The following is a 19,627-nucleotide window of genomic DNA, read 5'->3' as shown; positions in this document are numbered from 1 at the left end:
CTGTGCGAAGGTAGAAGGAAAGAGGAAAAAGAAAAGAGGGTTGGAGGACACGAGAAAGAGAACGACAGGATTGTAGAAATGCTCACAGGCTATTAGTAGTCCAAACAGCAGCAGCCAAAGTGGTAATAATAACGCTAATGGCATAATGATAACTTCTTATTTTGATCCTTCTCCCTCCAAGAAGCCCATTGAGTGTTTTGCCGACATTGTCATGTAATTTAATCTAGTATCCATCTGGTGAGGTATACAGAGAGCAGAGCTGTGCCTTAGTAGCTCACTGATGTGGAAAGGGATGCAAAGGGAATATTTTGCTGAAATCTAGGATGATCCATAAATTTATTCATTCATACATTCATTCATTTAGCAATATTTATTGAATATCAACTACATGGCAGATAGTGTTTTAAGAGCTGGATATATAGCCGTGAATAAGCTAAGTCTCCGTCATTTTGGAGTTTATATTTAGTGTGTGGGTGTTAGGGGAGCAGACAATAAACAAGAAAAACAAAGAAATATATTTTCTTTACAGTCAAAGAGATGGTGAAGGAACAGGTCATGTAGAAATTTGTAGACCATGGAAAAGACTTTAGACTTGACTCTGGATGAAATGAGAAGCCATTACAAATTCAGGCAGTGGAGTAGCCTGACCTGACTTACATTTTAAATGATTCACTCTGACTGCTGTGTGGAAAAGACTGTAGAGAGGGCAAGAACACAAGAAAGGAGCCAAGTTTCGGGGCTATTGTGTTTACCAAGCTGAGACAAAGACGGTGGCAGGGACCACGAGAGTGGTGATGGAGGTTTTGAGAAGTGATTGCATTGTGGGTACATTTTTAAGTAGTGCTGACATTATTTGGTAGTGGACTGAGAAAGGCTTGCGAGAGAAGGAGAGAAGCAAAGGATGATCCCAAAGTTTGGCCTGAGCAACTGCAGGGATGGAATCGCTCTCCTGATATGGTGAAGACTGTGGGAGAGGTCACCTTGGATGAGACTAGAGGAGTTGGGTGAACCAAGTTTGAGAAGTCTGTTAGATACACAGATGCAGATGCTGAGTGGGCATTTGGAAAGTCGGGGTTGCGGGGAGAACTAGAAATATAAATTAGCATAGAGATGATATTTGAGAATGTGAGACTGGGTAAGGTGACTGGAGAAGAGGGTAGGCAAAAACAAAAAAGAGGGAATTCAGTTACAGAGCTGTGGGGAATTTCATATTGAAGGGTTGGGATAATGGGGTGATAATGAGGCACAAGAAAAGGAAGCTAAGAAGTGACCAGGAAGGTGGAAAGGGAGTGATGAGACTGTGGTATCCTGGAAGCCAAGTAAAGAGTGTTCCTCAACCAGGAGATTGTGCTCAACTGTGTCAAATGCCGTGGATGGGATGATTAACACGGGGACTGACAACTGAGTCATGAATTAAGCAGCACGGAGGTCGTTGGTGAACTTGACAGGGATCTGTCAATGGAATTATGGTAGTGAAAGCCTGAGGAGAATGAGTCCGGTAGAGAATGGGAAGAGAGGAAGTGAAGGGGATGCAGAGACGCCACAGAGGAAATCCAACAAATGTCACAGTGGCAGAAGGTGATGGCGAGTCCGTGAGTTTTCTTTTTTAACATAGAAGCCACAAAACTTCTCTATGCTGATGGGAATTATTCTTCAGAGAGGAAACATTGATTCTCTGAGCCAGAGGGATTCTTTCAGGGTCATAGTTGAACAGGCAAGAATGAGTAGGGCCTTGTGTATGGCTGGGATTATTTGCCTTAGAAAAGAGTGCCTGGCGGCTCATCCACGGGAAAGAGAGGAAAAGGAGAGTATTTGCATGCATCACAGATGTGATCGTCGGGGGCATTTTCACGTACTTTACTTCTGATTACTTTTCGTAGGTACCAGTTGCATGATTTTTTCAGACTTTAATGTCTCTGAAATCGGAATGTTTCCTATAACCGATGGTGTGTCCTGGTTTAATTGGCAGGGTATTGACAGGCATTGATTTTTCTCAATGTCCATAAACCAGTGATATGTTATACAATGAACGGTACCTTAGATTCGCTGGCATGTGATGCTTTTCTTAATGAAACAGGAGTGAGAACACTAGCCTCGTCTCAGTTTCCAAAAGAGAAAAATGGACAGGAGGGAGGCAAAGACCTTTAGAAGATGGGAGGGTAGGCAGTGAGGGCTATGGGATGAAGGAGATATAACCAGGCATCATCTAGTCTCTGCGCTTCCAGACCAGACTGTTGTGCTTTGAGAGTCTTCTCCTCATACCCTGATAATCAAATGGTGCATTTCACTTGTTGGTCTCAGATCAAGTTCACCTCCCCGCCTCTTCCCCTCCCTTCTTTTTCCGTTGTGTCAGCTTGAAACTTCAGCTCCTTCCAGACTAGGCTCTAGCTCCTATCACTCATGCACTCAGGCAACAGACTCAAACTCTTGCCTGTCTTCTTGTCGTTGTCATAGCCCACCTTCCAAAACACACTCATACCTTTACTGCAGCCCTGTAGAATTTCTTACGTTTCATTATAGGCATCTTTTCACGTGCATGGACAGCAGGTGAAAAGAGAGTGGTGAGACTGTGGTATCCTGGAAGCCAAGTAAAGAGCGTTCCTCAGCCAGGAGATTGTGCTCAACTGTGTCCAATGCCGTGGATGGGATGATTAACACGGGGACTGACAAACGCGCATGCGCCTTTTCTACCCCACCGGATATTACATCTTTAAGGCAAGAGCTGTGTCCCTTCATCTTCCAAACGCCATCTCCTCTGAAAAGCCTCTTTTAAGACCTCTTCTATGGCATGATTTATTTGTTTTTATTCACCTTGCAACACATTCGTCTGGGTTTGGGTTTTATCTCTTCTCTTAGATTAGATAGGCTTCTTTAGAAAAGGGATTTTTTTTGGCCTTGCCAACTTTGCCTTTCGTTCTATTCAACAGTGCCGCGGATGTAGGAGCTCCATACCTATTTGCTCAGTTCGGTGTTTTCTTATGATTGGTGCTCAAGTAGCCATAGAAGGAGGGGGACTTAGAGGAAAGGAGGGAGAGAAAGGAGGAGGGCAGAGGAGAGGATGGAGGAGTGGAAAAGGCACAGGGGAGGGCACTTGAGAGAGGAGGAGGAAGAGCAGAGGAGAGTAAGGGAGGGAGCACGGGGTGAGCAGGAGGAGGCTGAGGAAGACAAGCACAGTCCGCCATCCCTTTCCTCAGTAGCTGGGCATCGTTAATGGAGTGAAGAGGATTATTTTCAAACTCATCCCACGACAAGTAGTAGAAACAGAGGAACAGGGTGTAGAAATGTTTAACGTTGTTTTCAGCTACTGTTCCCTCTTAGGCATTGTGCTTATACCCATTAGCCGGTTCAGCCCTCCCATCAACTCTGAGTTAGGGATCATGCTCCCCATTATACAGATGGAGAAATTGAGACTCGGAGAGGTAAAATCACTTTCCCAAGGTTCCCCTGGCTTTTGATTCCTTGCCGCCTGGGCTCCAAGGCTTCTTTACCTCTCTAGGGAGCTCTGAGTCGGCACAACACATTTCTAGGTGTGGGGAGAATGGGATTAAGCCCCTGCCCAACTGCAATAGTAGAGGATGAGGGGGCAGGACATGATTAGGTCTCTTTTTCAGAAAGGCCCCTCCGTACCGCCCCCCCATCACTCCATGTGGCCTTGGGACCCCAGGGTGGAATGCTGAGGGATGGTTGCCAGTGCCTGCTCTAGTCAGCAGCTTTGGGGTGAGTCCTCAGCAGAATCAGCCCAAGGGACAGGCGGTGGCTTGTGATTAGGGCCCTTGTTGTCTGATGAGCGGGGCCTGGGAGGCACTGATGGGAATCGGTGTTTCTGCCTTCCCATGGCTCTTTCTGTACGGCCTGCTGAATTAAAGAGCAGTGTCTTTATGACTGAGGGGGTGGCCGACTTCTACCCAGTTGGCTGCATCCAAATATTAGTTTTCCTTTAGGCACCAAGAAGCACTCAAATAGAATAGGGAGGATCCAGAAAGCAGACTTAGAGTGATGAGACCTTGGACTTGTTAATTCCCTGAGCTTCTCTAGGTCTTCTGATAGGCAAAACAGGAATAAAAAACCCCCTGCCACAGGGCCATTGCTCTACATTTAATTGGAAAACACGTAGAAAGCACCTTACCTAAAAGCCAATAGGTCTGATGTAAAATAATCATTACACTTACGATGCACTGCATAATTCTCATGTGCCAGGTGAAGAGCTCATTTCTTTATAGCAGTATCTCCTGTAAACCTCAACGAAGACCCATTTTCCAGATTTGAAAATTGAGGCTCACAGAAGTTAAGTAACCATCTTGTAGGTGGCAGAGCAGGGATTTGAACCCAGATCCACTCAATGTCAGTGCTCTTAAACCATATTGTTTCTCAACCTGAAACATATAAATCAGAATCATGATTTCTAATAGAGCAAATAGATCCATAGCCCTGTGTGCTTATAAGGTTCTGCTCTTCACTTTGGAAAGTCTATGATTTTCCTCACATTACTTGCTAACTTGTATACGTTTGTTGGTATGCCATTTCCATAGCTATTCTCATGTTCTCAAAAAGAGCCAGAACCAGGAAGGATCAAATACCCCTGGAGCAGAGATGACTAAGGCCTTGCAATATATAATACCAATGCTACCTCTGACCCGGGGACATCTGGAATCATTCCGTAAAGACTCACACTTGTACAGGAAAGGTGGAAATTCTGATGGGATTGAAGCTGGTCTTGAGAGAAGTGATATGAGGACTCATCTCTTAGCCTGTGGGTCTATACCTTTCAAATAGACTTATGGCTGAGTACGCAGCAGGGAAATCCTGACTGATAAATAGTCAGTGTGGTGATTTGGTCTACTTTAACAGCCATGTCCCATTCGATTTCTCGTTGGTCTCATTGGTGGGGCAGAAATCAGGCATCAGGATGCCCCAAGCCTAAATAAACCACCCATGAAAACTAATGCATTGATTCCATGTAGATAAGGTACCTGCTTATTTTTTAAGCTTATTAAATCAATCCTTATTTTTTTGTCACAATGCATCTTAGTCAGAATTAAGCTCTCTTTTGGCACTGCAAACGCAGCACTTTCCATGTGCCTTTATCATTGATTACTGTTTCCCAGATACAGCCTTGTCTTATGTGCACAATCAGACATGCCACTACTAACTTGTAATTAACATCCCTGAGAGTAGAAACCATACCCTTTTTCATGCGTTCAGTATTCACTTCTCTTTAGTTCAGTGTTTAGCTCATAATAAGTGTTCAATAAATATGTACTGATTTAAAGTAATTTGAACTGTCAAATCAGTTTATTTGGAATCTCAGTTTTTTATTGGGGTAAATATGTATTACATAAAGGTCAACATCATAACCATTTTAAAATGCACAGTTCATTAAGGGGCATGAAGTAGACTCACAATATTGTGCAACGGACACTACTCTCTAGTTCCAGAACTTTCTCACCATCTCAGATACAAGTTCTGTATCCATGAAGTAGCCGTTCTTCATTCACCCTCTGCCCCTTCCCTCCAGCCGCAGGCAACTAGTCTGCTTTCTGTCTCTGTGGATTCTCCTTTTCTGGATATTTTATATAAATAGAATAACACAATATGTGTTTTTGTTTTTTGTTTTTTTTTTTTTGGTGCCTGGCTTCTTTTTATTTAGCAAAATGCTTTCGAGGTTCATCCATATTGTAGCATGTATCAGTACTTTGTTCTTCTATAGCTGAGTTAATATTTGATTGCATAGATATACCACATTTTGTTTGTCCATTCATGGGTTGATGGACATGTAGATTGTCTCTACTTTTTGACTCTCATGAATAGTGCTGCTATGAACATTTGTGTACAAGTTTTTGTTTGAATACCTGCCTTCAATTCTTTTGGCTATATACCTTAAGAATGGAATTATTGGATCATATAGTAATTGAATTTTAAAAAAAAGTTTGGTGCAAAAATAAGTTTATCTTATGGTAGATTGCATGATTCCATTGTTCTCTCCCCTAAGAGGATTATACATAACAGTGCACTGCTATGTGACCACCAGTGCTCCCTGTGGGAGATGTATACCTCCCAGCTAGTTGGCACTGGACTTGGCCACTTGGCTTGTTTTTCCAATAGGATGTAGAAGAACATATCCCATGCTCCATCTTAGCAGACACTTGAGGAGACATTGTCTGGCATGGCTTTTGCTCTTTTCCTTCTGTGTGATAGTGGCATACACCTTGGCAAAGCTGCTCCTTCGAGTCTAGAGGAAATATAACTCAAAACCACAATGAGATACCACCCCACACCAGTCAGAATGGCTAAAATGAACAACATAGGAAAAAACGTATTGGTGAGGATGCAGAGAAAGGGGAACTTTCTTACGCTGTTGGTGGGAATGCAAGCTGGTACAGCTGCTCTGGAAAGCAGTGTGGAGGTTCCTCGGAAAATTAAAGCTAGAGCTACTATGGAAGAGCCCAAGTGTCCATTGACTGATGAATGGATAAAGAAGACGTGGCATGTGGGGTGCCTGGGTGACTCAGTCGGTTGAGCGTCTGCCTTCGGCTCAGGTCATGATCCCAGGGTCCTGGGAATCGAGCCCCACATCGGGCTCCCTGCTCAGCGGGGGGCCTGCTGCTCCCTCTCCCACTCCCCCTGCATGTGTTCCCTCTCTCGCTCTCTGTCAAATAAATAAATTAATTAATAAATAAAGATGTGGGGTGTGTGCATATATATAATGGAATATTACTCAGCCATCAAAAGGAATGAAATCTTGCCATTTGCAATGACGTGGGTGGAGCTAGAGGGTATGGTGCTAAGTGAGTTAGAGAAAGACAAATATATGTTTTCACTCATGTGTGGAATTTAGGAAACAAAACAGATGAACGTGTGGGAAGGGGAAAAAAAGAGAAGGAGAGAGAAGGAAACAAACCATAAGAGACTCTTAACTATAGAGAACAAACTGGGGTGTTGGAAGGAGGTGGGGGCATGGGCTAAATGAGTGATGAGCATTCAGGAGGGCACATATTTTTTTTTAAGATTTTATTTATTTATTTGACAGAGAGAGACACAGCGAGAGCGGGAACACAAGCAGGGGGAGTGGGAGAGGGAGAAGCAGGCTTCCCACTGAGCAGGGAGCCCGATGCGGGGCTCGATCCCAGGACCCCGGGATCGTGACCTGATCCAAAGGCAGACGCTTAATGACTGAGCCACCCAGGCGCCCCAAGGAGGGCATTTACTGTGATGAGCACTGGGTGTTGTATGTAAGAATGAATCACTAAATTCTACTCCTGAAGCCAATACTAGACTATAAGTTAACTAACTAGAACTTAAATAAAAATTTGGAAGGAAGAAAATGAAGACGACATCTGGAATAGAGCCAAAGCCCAGCCAACATAAAACATGAGCAAGAAATAAACCTTTGTGGTTGTAAACCACTGTGATTTTGAGGTTATTTGTTACCATGCAGTGACTTAACAAAAGCTCAGTAATACTGAAACATCGAATTAAACAGCATAAGCCACACTTATTTACTGCAGGACTTCTCAGTGCCTTAACTGTGCTAATGTGTATTATGAGTCTCCAGAGGTAGATTAAATACAGAATTTCCTGAATGTTTTTGATCTTGGTTACATTTGCAGATCTATGGCTCTGTAGCATACAACTTGGCAAATGCTGGACTATTCATACCATTTGGGTTTGACCCTGTCCAAAATAACTTTTCCAGACTCCTTTACTCTTATAAAAGTAGAGGATTCTTTTTTCCTTCTACTGAAACTTGTGTATATTTATTTGTGCATCTTACTATAATTTGATATTTATGTATTTTGTCCCAAACTGGAGCTCCTTGAGATCAGAAAACTGTGTCTTAGTTTCTGTATCTCTAGCATCAAGTTCAGCACCTGTTTCAATGAACAGGTGAGTGAAAACGGACTTTACTAACAGTTGCTGGATTGAGCCGCTTTATTTTTGCACACCCACTATGATCTAGCACTGTACTTGATATCTTGCAAAGAATGCAAAGAAATATAAGGAACAGTTACAGTTCTTTTTTTTAAGATATTATTTATTTGTTTGTTTATTTATTTGAGAGAGAGATAGAGAAACAGCATGAGAGGGGAAAGGGTCAGAGGGAGAAGCAGACTCCCCACTGAGCAGGGAGCCCGATGTGGGACTCGATCCTGGGACTTCAGGATCATGACCTGAGCCGAAAGCAGTCGCTTAACCAACTGAGCCACCCAGGCACCCAGGAACAGTTACAGTTCTTAAGAGTCATAATGTGTAGCCGTGAATCCCGAACAGAATATGTGCTAAAATTAGTAGTCAGGACCTTTAGCATCATTGTTCTCCTAGGATGTTTTTTGGCTCTGTGTTGCCTTTTTTTTTTTTTTTCTCAGATGCTTCTGAGCACCTGTTCCTTCCAGTCCTGAGTCAAAATTGAAATTGCTTTAGATTTTAAGCTACAATGTTGGGAAAGATGATACAGGTCCTACTCAGGAAGGACGGCTGTAGAGAGGTGGGGCATGCGAGGCATAGGGCAGAGAACCACAGTCCTCTCTGAAACACGTTCTGTCTCAATTTGCCTTCATTCAAACATATTTCCTGGGAACCCACTAATGTGCTAGCTGACAGGGAAATGGAACGTGAACGAGGCACTGCCTCTGGCATTCAAGGAAATCACAGACCAGGAGGAACGTGAACATGAACACACGTAATGTGGTGTGATAGGTGTTCTGTTAGAATCTGAGCTGTGTGCAAGGTGTTTTTAGTTGCCGACGGAGGAGATGCCTGAGATTGCCAAAGGCCCCCCAGGGAAAGCAATAGAAGACAGGGTGAGGACAAGAAATGACATTAGTCCAACAACTATCCTAAACTAAGAGATTTCTGTGTGTTATCTAATTTTGTTTTCCAGTTCATGGAGGTACCATTTACATAGAGAAAAGTTCACCCTTTTGAGGTGAAGAATTCTGTGAGTTAGAAATTTCCGGTTGTGTAATAAAGATACCACCAGAGTCAAGATACAAAACGGTTTATTTGATTTTTACATGGACCCTACCATGGAAGCTTTAATGAGGAAACAGAAGCAGAGACGTTAAGCCTCTTGATGTTAGCTTCCCAATGTCCTGCAGTTAATAAGAGCTGGGGGCAAAATCTGAGCAGGAGAGAACTTTCTACATTTGCAGGGCAGTGGCGGTGGTGTGGCAGAGTGTAGCAAGGAAAGGGAAATAGAGAAGAATTTGGAGGCATAAGCTGATCGAGGGATTGGGTAGCACAGAGTTTTATAGATAATCAGGGTTGGTTTTTATCATGACTTGTGTGAAGAGGCTTATAATTAAATTGAATCAACCTCTTCTTCTTAATACCCTCTGTGAGGGTATCTTCACGTTGAAATTTTATGGAATTGAATTTAAAAAGTATGTTGGCCTTCATATCCTTGGTGATTTCAGAGTTTAGGCCATATTCTCTTTTTGAAAGTTATAATGGGGAGCACCTGGGTGGCTCAGTCACTTAAGCATCAGCCTTCGGCTCAGGTCATGATCCCAGGGTCCTGGGATCGAGACGCCCACCGGACTCCTTGCTCAGCCGGGAGCCTGCTTCTCCCTCTGCCTCTGTGGCTCCCCGCTGCTTGTGCTCTCACGCTCTCTGACAAATAAATAAAATCTTAAAAAAAAAAAGAAAGAAAAAGAAAGTTAAAATTGTCATGCAGAAGTCTCCCTGCCCCCAATCCTTTTGTCAGTATAAATCCTCCTGTGTTTATGTAGCCCCCTCATTGTCCATCTCCTGCACTAAGCGGAAAATTTCATGAGAGCAAGGATTTTGCTTCTAGTTCCTTGCCCTTCCTCCAGGGTCTGGAAGATTACCTGGCGCATCACCAATGATGCCGAATCCATCTTTGCTTAACCAGTGAATGAACAGCCGCACAGAGTAGACGCACAGAAAACCAAGGTTGTGTCGGTTCTTCTAGCTGTTTTGGAAGTTGTACCCGTTACTTGTGCAAACATTTCATTGGCCAAAACGTGTCGTGTGAACCCATGTGAGTGCAGAGGCGGGGGCGGGGGGTGCGGTCTGTAATTTTTTCGAAGGGAGGACACTGCCTGGATGGGGATTGAATATAAGTTAATGATAACCTCATGCCATGTGGGCCTTGGGTTCTTTAAATTCTGCTTGTACACTTCCAGTGATGAGCAGTGTTCTACCTACGAAGGCAACCTGTTTCATCCCTCAAAACTCCTGATATTAAAGAGGTTTTTGTTTTATTGTGCTGACTTTCATTTACTTGAATCTTTCATCGAAGTGTTCCAAGTCTATTCCTTGACATCCCACAGAATAGAGGATGATCCTTGGGAACACAAAAGGTTACTCTATCCAGAAGGGGGCGCCAGAACCCACCCACCTCCCCCCCGCCCCAGGTAGCTGCCTTTCTTCATTTCCCCCCACCCCCGAGTGCAAATGACCCATCCCGGAGACAAGGCTGAACTTCTGAATGAGATCATAGCCTTTTCGCCCTTTCTGCACGGTTTCACCCGGTGAATTATCGTCTTATTTTCATTCCACTCCAATGAGCTGTCAGCGATGGATACTGTAATTCACAGCAATAGAAACACAAACAGATGGGTAATTGACCTGCATGCCTTCATTACTTTGGAGTTCAGAATGGGTGTTGGAGCCATAAAGTCCTTTATCTGCCAGTCTGAGATCCCTGGGCTTTCACAAGGAAGGGGATCAGGCTGACTTTCTGCAAAAGGTTTAGGCCTTGTTGTTCTCCCCATCTCGTGCTTTTCAGAAATGGATGGAGTTTGACAAGCAGAACTTAGCTGGGACTCCTGTGGGGCTCAGAGGTACCTGCAGGGGCCACATTCTGATGCAGGAACAAGATAGAACAGCATTTCTACTCAACCAAAATAGAATCTGTATTTTCCCCTCTTTCTCTTAGCCCTAAAAGAAATTGTGCATTTAGTAGGCAAGGAAATAGGTCAGAAAAGAGGACGTCCATCAAAACTACTACTATTTTAGGTAATTGTGATATAGAATAAAATAAAACAAAGTTCATCGAAAAAACAAACAAAACAGAAAGAGCCACGGTTCTTGCCTTGAACAAGACTTTGATTGATCCAGGGTGTTCAGACACTGACCTATCTTTGCTCAAGGTATGCCCTCTGCAGGGAACACCGTGGCTCCTCTTCATCATCTGCTAAAAACCATGCTTGTGTTTCGGGATCTACCCACATCCCACACACATCACGAAGTCTTCCATAATTATTATCTTCAGGTTTATTTCTTTTCACCTTTGTAATGTGTCACTGGCTGATTCAATATTTATTTATTTATTTTTAAAGATTTTATTTATTCATCTGAGAGAAAGAAAGAGAGAGCACGAGTTGGGGAGGGGCCGGGGCAGAGGAAGAGAGAGGGGGAGAAGCAGGCTTCCTGCCGAGTAGGGAGCCTGATGTGGGGCTCGATCCCAGGACCCTGGGATCATGACCTGAGCCGAAGGCAGATGCTTAACCCACTGAGCCACCCTGGCTCCCCTCTTCAATATTTAAAATATATTTATTAAACACCTACTGTGTTCCAGACATAAAGCTGCTTTTTATGTTTTAATCATCAATGCAGGCCTTTGTCTGTTGTACTTGGATTTTATGCTTTAGTTTTGAATCTCCAAGTAGCCCCTCTGTGTCCTTAGAAGGTGGAAGCATCTTCTCCAACAAACCCCCATGTACTACCTGTTGAAAGAAGAGAAGGAGGCTATGAGTTCCTCACAGCAAAAGAGCAGGATCGGGGTCGGAGATGAAAGTTGGACTGCACCCTCCAACTTTTAGAGGCACCTTCAGCTTGGTTGATCGGGTGCCCCCCGTCTCCCTAGCTCACTGAGCACAGTCGCCTGGACCAGGTACCTGCTTTGGGCGGCAATACTGTGTCCTTGAAGGTATCAAGGAATTCAACGTAGGGATCCCCTGAAAGTTCTTGTTACTCTAGAGCTGCCCGGTGGTTGAAATTCAACAAGGCAGTGAGCCCTCACTTCTTTTTTGGAATCCCAGATATACTCTTTGTCTGTAACGGACAAGGATCCTTGACCTCTGTTGCTGTAAGCAGTGCTGTTCTTCTAATGAGCTGGTAGATCTCTGCCCTCTGTCATTCTTCCCTTCAGAATCTTCATCTTCTCTGAGGCACCATCTCTTCTCTAGGGAACCTGGAAGCAAACATACAAACAAAAAAGGGTGAACCTTAATCAGAAAGGAAGGTGATGGTCAGGTTGGTCCTTAGCTGGAGGGAGTTCTATTGCCTGAGTCCTTGGCCCATGCTATTCCCACTTTCTGAACTGCTCTTCCTGCCGACCTCTCATCCCCTAATTCCTGTGACTCCATGAGGTCTCAGCCCAAATGCCACTTTCTCCAGGAGAGCGACTATGGCTGCCCCTACTCCAGTCTGGGTTAGGTGTTCTTCCTCTGCGTTCGCCAAGCGACCTCATGCTTCTGGTAGATCACTGGTTGCCCTGCATCCAAGCAGCAGTTTACACGCCTCCTTCCCTATGCCCTGAGGTCCACGAGGGCAGGGAGTGCCCGCCTTATTCACCGTGGTGTCCATGGCTCGGTGCCTGGCACACGGAAGGACCGAGAAGGAGAGAAGAAAAGGAAAGATAAAAGAGAAGGAGGAAGATTCCCTGAAGTAGAAACAGTGGAATGATAAATAATAGAGACCTGTAATAATTCCTAGAATGCTCTTAAGAGACAGGGCACTCTGGGCAGGTTTCCTACCGGCCCAAGTGTGGCCACTCGGGAGGATGTTTCCAAGAAAGACTCAAGTTTGGTTCAGGGAATGGATGATGTTCTGATGTGGCATACACGGGGGTGCATAGCATTTCCTGATCACTTACTTGGGCTCTTGTCTTTGCTTGGGCTGCTATCACAAATACCATAGACTGCGTGGTTTAAACGAGAGCCCTTCATTTCTACAGTTTGGGAGGCTGGAAGTCTATAGATCACGATGTCGGCAAGTTCATTGTCTGGTAAAGGCATGCTCCTGGCTTGTGGACGGCTGGGTTCCCACTGTGTGTGCACATGGCCTTTCCTTCGTGTGTGTCCATGGAAGGAGAGGGAGAGAAAGAGACCTTTTCTGTTTCTTCTTCTTCTTCTATGTCCATTCATCCTATTGTGGAGGCCCACCTTTGTGACCTGCTGTAAACCTAATCGCCTGCCAAGGCCCCACCTCCTAACACCGGCGCCTCAACATAGGCACTTGGGGGACACAAACATCCCGCCCATAGCAGCCAGGTTCTTGCTGAGTGCTGTTTATGCCTTTCCCGCTGATGTATTCCTTGCAGCGGTCCCGGGATTTGAACTTCACAGGCAAGTAGCCTGGATTTCAGAGAGGCTGAGACATCCGCAGGGACCGCCCTGCGCCAGAGCCACCATGGGGACGCTGAGGCAGGAGTTTGTCTCAGGTCCCGCTCTTTGCTGCCTCAGAGCTGGAAGGGCCCTCAAGTGTTCCGAAACGCAGTCACAATTCCTGGATTTGAGGCCTGAGTCTGCTACTTTGGGTGTGAGGCTTCAGGCCAGCTTTGGGCCAATTCCAACATCCTCAAAGTGTTTAGGGACAACTTTTTTTTTTTTTCTTTTCTTTTTTTCCAGTCGGGGTGAAAAAGAGAATGGCTATTGAATGAAAATCCAACAAATGAGTGTCTGGAGCCTCTACTGGGCTTGGCCTTAATTTATACTCTGAGGGAGGGTCTGAGGGGAACAGATAAGGCCCCTGTCCCCCTGAAGCCCACTCTCTAATGGGGGAGATGAAAAAAAAAATATGAAAACAAATTAATAAGATCCATTCCATCAGTAATCACACGATGCAAGTAAAAGAAGCATTTTAATTTGGGGGATCTGGGAAGGTCTGGCTTGCGGGACAAGGGAGCCGTGCCGAGATCCGGGGAGAGAATATTCTTGGCACAGGGAGGGACACGTGCAGAGACCGTGGGAGAACAAGACCCGCACAAGGAGGGAATGTGTTTCAAAAAGAGAGAGAGAGAGAATATTAGGAAGAAGGAGTGAGGAAGCAAGGGGATAGAGATATCCTCCTGTGTGACAGGGGAGAGATCATCCCTCCTCACACAAAGACTATGTAAAATACCAAAAAAAGATTGTGAAACGTCTGTGTTGAAGGTGAGGTGGGAGGAAGACTAAGGGACAAAGTCAGGCAAAAATCAGGAGAAGAGAAAGAAGATGACGTGAATGTTCCCACATCTACGTTGCCCACTCACTTCGCAGAACAGTGAAACATTCCAATTTAAAGTATAACAAGATTTTTTTTTTTTTAAGTATAATGAGATTAGGGGGAGATATCCCATATGTTCAGCACGAGTGACTTGGTGTTCAAGTGAAACTCTCAGCTATTGCCTTCCTGGGTCTTTTGAGGCAAAATTTATATGCTCAGCAATAATGGTGGCCCATCTCTCTCTCTCTCTCTCTTTCTCTCTCTCTCTCTCTCTCTCTCTCTCTCCCTCTCTCCCTCTCTCTCTCTTCCTCCTCTACCCCCCACACTCTGTGTGTCTTTGGGAACTGTGGGTCTAGAATATTACACCCCAGCTGGTAGCTGTATATCTTTCAAACTGTGGCTCCACAGGCCAAATTGCCCTCCAAGTTATTTATGACTCCCACTGAAGCCGGCAGGACTCAGGCGCCAATTTGGAGGTCAGCAATGGGCCCCTTTGTTGGACACAGGTCATCAGGAGACAGTTCCGGCGGTGACTGCTCTGTGAACCTCCGCTGCTGTCGAAATGGTTATGTAACTTTAAACAGTAATGACATTTTGCAGAAAAGTGCTTTTTAATTGCTACGTCTTCATTATTCTCTTTCAAAATTGCCCAGGAGATTCTGCCTCAGAGACAGCTCGGCATGATCTGAGTTTCCTTTTTTAAAGAGCAATCAGTTTTGTGTTTCAGCTGCTCCCAGAAACCCCCCAACCCCAAACTTCATCTGTGTTCAGTTGGCATTTAATGGGGTAGGTAATACTGCCTTTTGTATCCTTGCCAAACGGAGAAATGATTTGACGCAATTTTCTAAAAATGCTCTCCCCAAATTCCTTTTGGGCTGGGACCAAGAATAGAATATTTTATCCCCTACAAAAGGGAGAAAGGAAATGATGAGCAAGCTAGAAAAATAGGACTGAGAGTATAGTCTATAGAGTTCCAACAGAAACTTAACCCCAATCCATAGACTCAGATGCCTATAGGGGATTGGGATCAGCTAAAAATAAATTTTGCTTTGGAAGCAAAAACCGTGATACAGATAAAATGACTCAATAATGCATATTCTGAAAGAATTGGAGACTTAGCTGACAAGGGACTCTACTGCTTGATGTGTTTGGCCCCATCTTTTGGGGTCTGTGTCATCACCCTCTTGGCCGGTGACCCTCCCCAGCCATCGCTCAGCTTCCTGCGGACCCCTTGCCCATTGGTGCGGAGCTGACCCCCAGTCCGCCAGCCCGCAGCACCCAGGCCCTACAGCTCCTTCTGTCCTTTAGAACACCTTCCCTGTGGACTGACGCAGATCCGCCTTCCTGAATCACGTACTCCCCACCACCATGCCACTTCAACAGGCACAGAATTCTAAACTCCACGTCTCATGAAGTCTCTGCAAAGAGCTCGACTGCTGGCTATTTTCTTCTTATTAAATACCCACAGCTATTGTTCATTTATCCTGAAGGTCCTGTTGACACGTTGAAAAACGTCAATCCCAGGAATGATTTCATCATCATCATCATCAAAAATAGCAATGAATTGGGGCACCTGGGTAGCTCAGTCGGTTAAGCGTCTGACTCTTGATTTCAGCTCAGGTCATGATCTCAGGGTTGTGGGATCGAGCCCTGCATTGGGCTCTGCGCTGAGCAGAGATTCTGCTTAAGGATTCTCTCTTTCTCTCCCCCTGCTCTCTCAAATAAATAAAGAAATCTTTTTTAAAAATTAGGAATGGGTAACATTTACTGTTTGCCTGCCATGTGCCAGGAACTGTTCTGGACAATTTTCAGGGATTCCTTCACTTAGCCCTTTCAACAACCTTCTGATGTAAGTACTCAAAGCATCTCCATTTTACAAAAGAAGAAGTAAAGCCTTAGACAGTTCGAGGGACTTGCCCGAGATGTGTAGGGAGTAAGGAGAGGGGCCTGACCAGCAATGCCCAGCTTTTAACTACCTCCTAGGTCCCTGCTGTCAGTCGGGCTGGAGGCACCATCTTCTTTCCCACAATGCCCTTCTGAACACAGTCTTTTTTAGCTGCTGGATGAAGACAGGATGAAATGATGGCACTTCATTTTTTTTTTAAATAACTTGAAAGTGAGAGAGGGGGACAAAATGTAGAAACACAACTGTGAAGTAGAAGGAGAGAAAAGCCAAGCTTATTCAGCAAACCCCTGATGAGTAGGATGAGGGGGTGTCCCTGAAGCATGAATGAGAGAAAAATGTAATCCAGAGAACACAGTTATTTCTCACACAGTGGGTCTTTAAACCATTACCCGCATATGCATTGATGGCTAAAACTGTCAGCAGCCCCAAATGAGGTAGAGAGAAATGTCTTAGGTGAAAGTGCTTTCGTGAATTAGTTTAGCCCAGAGTTGTCCTTCTAGTTGGACACCCTAGGCCATAGTCCATTATGGTCACATCTCAGGGGTATGTGAGTAGTGCACGTGCCCAGAGAAATCCTTCTCTATCCTTAATCCTGAGAGGATTAAGACTTTCATTAGGCAAGAATAGAGAAAAGATTATGAGGTGTGGTCCGGAGTGTTCGTCCTGTAGGCTTGGGCTTGTGACTTCTGAGCCTTGGCCTCTTTGTGTTTAGAGCAAAGAAGAAAAAATAATAATTCTCTCTGATGTCATCCTGTACTATTTTTATGATGCACTGGTCTTATTAAATTATACCACTGTCTTTATATTACTCTTATCCTTGAAATTTACCAAAGTATCCCCATCATCCATAGGATGAAGTCCAAATTCCTTAGCATATGATAAATGTGCCCTTTGGCACCTGCTCCCCTCTGAAGCCTGTTTCCGTTAGAGCAGTGCACGCCCACGCACGCAAATTCATTTCATTCACCAACAACTCCCAGACATACACATCTTTATTCTTGCTATTCTTCTCTCTAGAATGTGCTTCCTGTTCTTCTTTTTGCATGAGGATCTCTTATTTACCTTTCAACCAACCCAAATGCCGTCTCTCCTATAAAGGCTTCCCTGCTATCCAAGCAATGTTATTTGCAACCTTCCGCTGTCCTGTCGCCTCATATGGCCTTCTCTGCTGCAGGTCTATAAAGCTATGTTATGATGATGTGTGTCCGTGTCTATCCCTGCTGATTATACTGTAAATTCCCCAAGGGCAAGGATCATGTCTTTTTTATCTCTGTAGACCTAGTGCCTAGCTCAGGACCTGTACTTCCTAAATAGAGTTTGTAAATATTTGAAGAAAGGAACACAAAAGAAATGAAGGAAATAAGAAAAACAAAACAAAACAAAACAATAATCGTGTGCTTTCAATAAGGGTTTTGTCCCCAAATGGAAAAGGTGTAGGCCAGATCAGGCTCTGGCCTCAGTCCCAATGCTACGGAATAAAGTATGCCCTTCAGGGGTGGCCAAGGTCATGACTTGGAGAAGTCTAAGTAGGAGCGTTGCAACTGGAGGCCTCGCCAAGGGGGCCTGTCTGGATCCAGGCAGGCCCAGAAATATTTTGGTTACAATACATGGGGAGAAAGCTAGCAGCTTCGGATTCCTATGCATCACCTTTCAAAACTGCTAATGAAACACCTTCTTTAACCTTTCTTTTTTTCCCTTTCTTGCTATTCTCAAACAGGTCTTCAGATCATCTTCCCTCAGTATCTGCAAGAGAAGTTTGTCCAGTCGGCCTTGAGCTACATCATGTGTAATGGTGAGGGGGAGTACGTATGTCAGAACAGCCAATGTAGATGTCAGTGCGCGGAGGAGTTCCCACAATGCAACTGCCCCATCACCGACATCCAGATCATGGAGTACACGCTGGCCAACATGGCCAAGTCTTGGGCCGAAGCTTATAAGGACCTGGAGAATTCAGGTAGAGAACCTAGTCGTACTGCATCAATGGCCCTGACCCAAGTCAAGGAAAGGAAACTGTCTAACTAGAATTAGGACCCACTATGAGGGAATATTCGGTGACCCCAACTCTTTCACTGGGGAGGGACCAGAGCCCGGTCTAGTAGCTGTCAGGGAGGAGGTACTCAGTCAGTCTCCATCGAATGGAGTCATGGATCACATAATCGAGTTTGTGGTCCTAAGATGTATTGTCTCTAGGGTACCCAGAAGACAGAGAGAGAGTAATGCCATATAACACAGAGAAGCCTTTGGAGAATAGAGAGTCAAAAGTATCTGTATTGATTCCTGAGTCTGTTTGTGTGTGTGTGTGTGTGTGTGTGTGTCTAAATAAATAACCTACATGCATGTGTAAATACGTACATATGCGTAGATTTTAATACATGTACATATAGGTAGATATCCTTACAGACATAGATATCCAAAGAATTCACAGCTTGTTAAAGCTCAAGCAACTTTTCAGGTACTTAGCTATTTCCTGCTTTTCGTGGTTAAGAAAATTAATGGTCATGAATTTCAGGAGAAGAAAGTCAGTCTCCCAGGGCCATAAAGTGGATGAGGGGCAGAGTTGGAGCTCGGCCTCCGTGGAGCTTCTAGTGAGTGTGAAAGTCAGACATGACTTTCTGTATATGACCATACAGATAATTAGGACATTTTAATCAGGTGTGTGAAGAAGGAGCAAATCTGTGGAGGGGGAGGTTGAATGTGGCCAGGCAGGTCGGGCAGGTCAGGAGAGGCGAGTTGGGGAAGAGCATCTGAGATGCAGAAATCAGTGGGGGAGTGTATGTCAGCCAGTGGGAGGCCATCCTAAAGTGCCTAGCGGGGAGAGGACAGTGACATTGTTAGCACGATAGTATCGGTGGAGAAAACGGGGAACATGCAGAGATGCCGAGATAGTTAGGCGTGATGTTACATTGGCTAAACGAAGAGATGGGTGTTGAGATTCAAGAGCTTTTCTTAGGTATGTTTGTTAGAGTTTGATGAACGCTGGTACCATTCATTAAGCTAGAACACCTTGGGAGGTTCAGAAAAAAAGACTGTGCTCAGCGTTGGACATGAACACCTTGGGAAGCCTTGAGACTTCCAAGAAGAGATGCCAAGTAAATACTTGGCATTTAATATCAGCTCAGATATCTGCTAAATAAATGGACATATGCAGAGAGCATTACTGTTTTAAAAAATAAAACAACTTAATATTCCTTAAATTTATCACAACAACTTAATATTCCTTAAATTTATCACAACAACTGCATTACAGCGAGTAGTGATATTCCTGCATCCCAGAGGACAGAGGGTGCCAAGACCCAGTGTCTTCCCCAGGGTCACATCATTAGCAAATGACAAGGTCGGTAATGGAACCCCTGGTTCCAAATCCAGAGCCTGTAGCAGCTTCTGTAACTTTATTAATTCTTCTTTACCCCCTGGGCCTCAGTTCCCTCATCTGATAAATGAGAGGACATGTTTGTGGTTTTCATATTTGAATTTATTTAAATTTTTAGCCGAGAAAGCCTTTGATCGAACAAAATCATACCTTGGAGCCGCTGTGCACCCCAGGTGAAA

The 19,627-nt window shown here is 44.5% G+C and overlaps 1 protein-coding gene across 1 annotated transcript in view; it reads left to right on the top strand.

Annotated features, from left to right (window-relative positions):
* The window catches only part of BRINP1 (BMP/retinoic acid inducible neural specific 1), a 122,160-nt gene that overhangs the window by 75,149 nt on the left and 27,384 nt on the right, over positions 1-19,627 (top strand). The window contains exon 5 of the mRNA XM_028107894.2: positions 17,796-18,032. Coding sequence (XP_027963695.1) covers positions 17,796-18,032 — 237 coding nt within the window. The remainder of the gene's footprint in view (positions 1-17,795; positions 18,033-19,627) is intronic.

Source organism: Eumetopias jubatus, unplaced genomic scaffold (assembly GCF_037043125.1).
Source record: "Eumetopias jubatus isolate StellerSeaLion01/CBP00866 unplaced genomic scaffold, mEumJub1_p1.0 scaffold_15, whole genome shotgun sequence".
Lineage (NCBI taxonomy): Eukaryota > Metazoa > Chordata > Mammalia > Carnivora > Otariidae > Eumetopias > Eumetopias jubatus.
The sequence above is the reverse complement of the archived record's forward strand: the minus strand, read 5'-3'. Positions and strand labels throughout refer to the sequence as shown.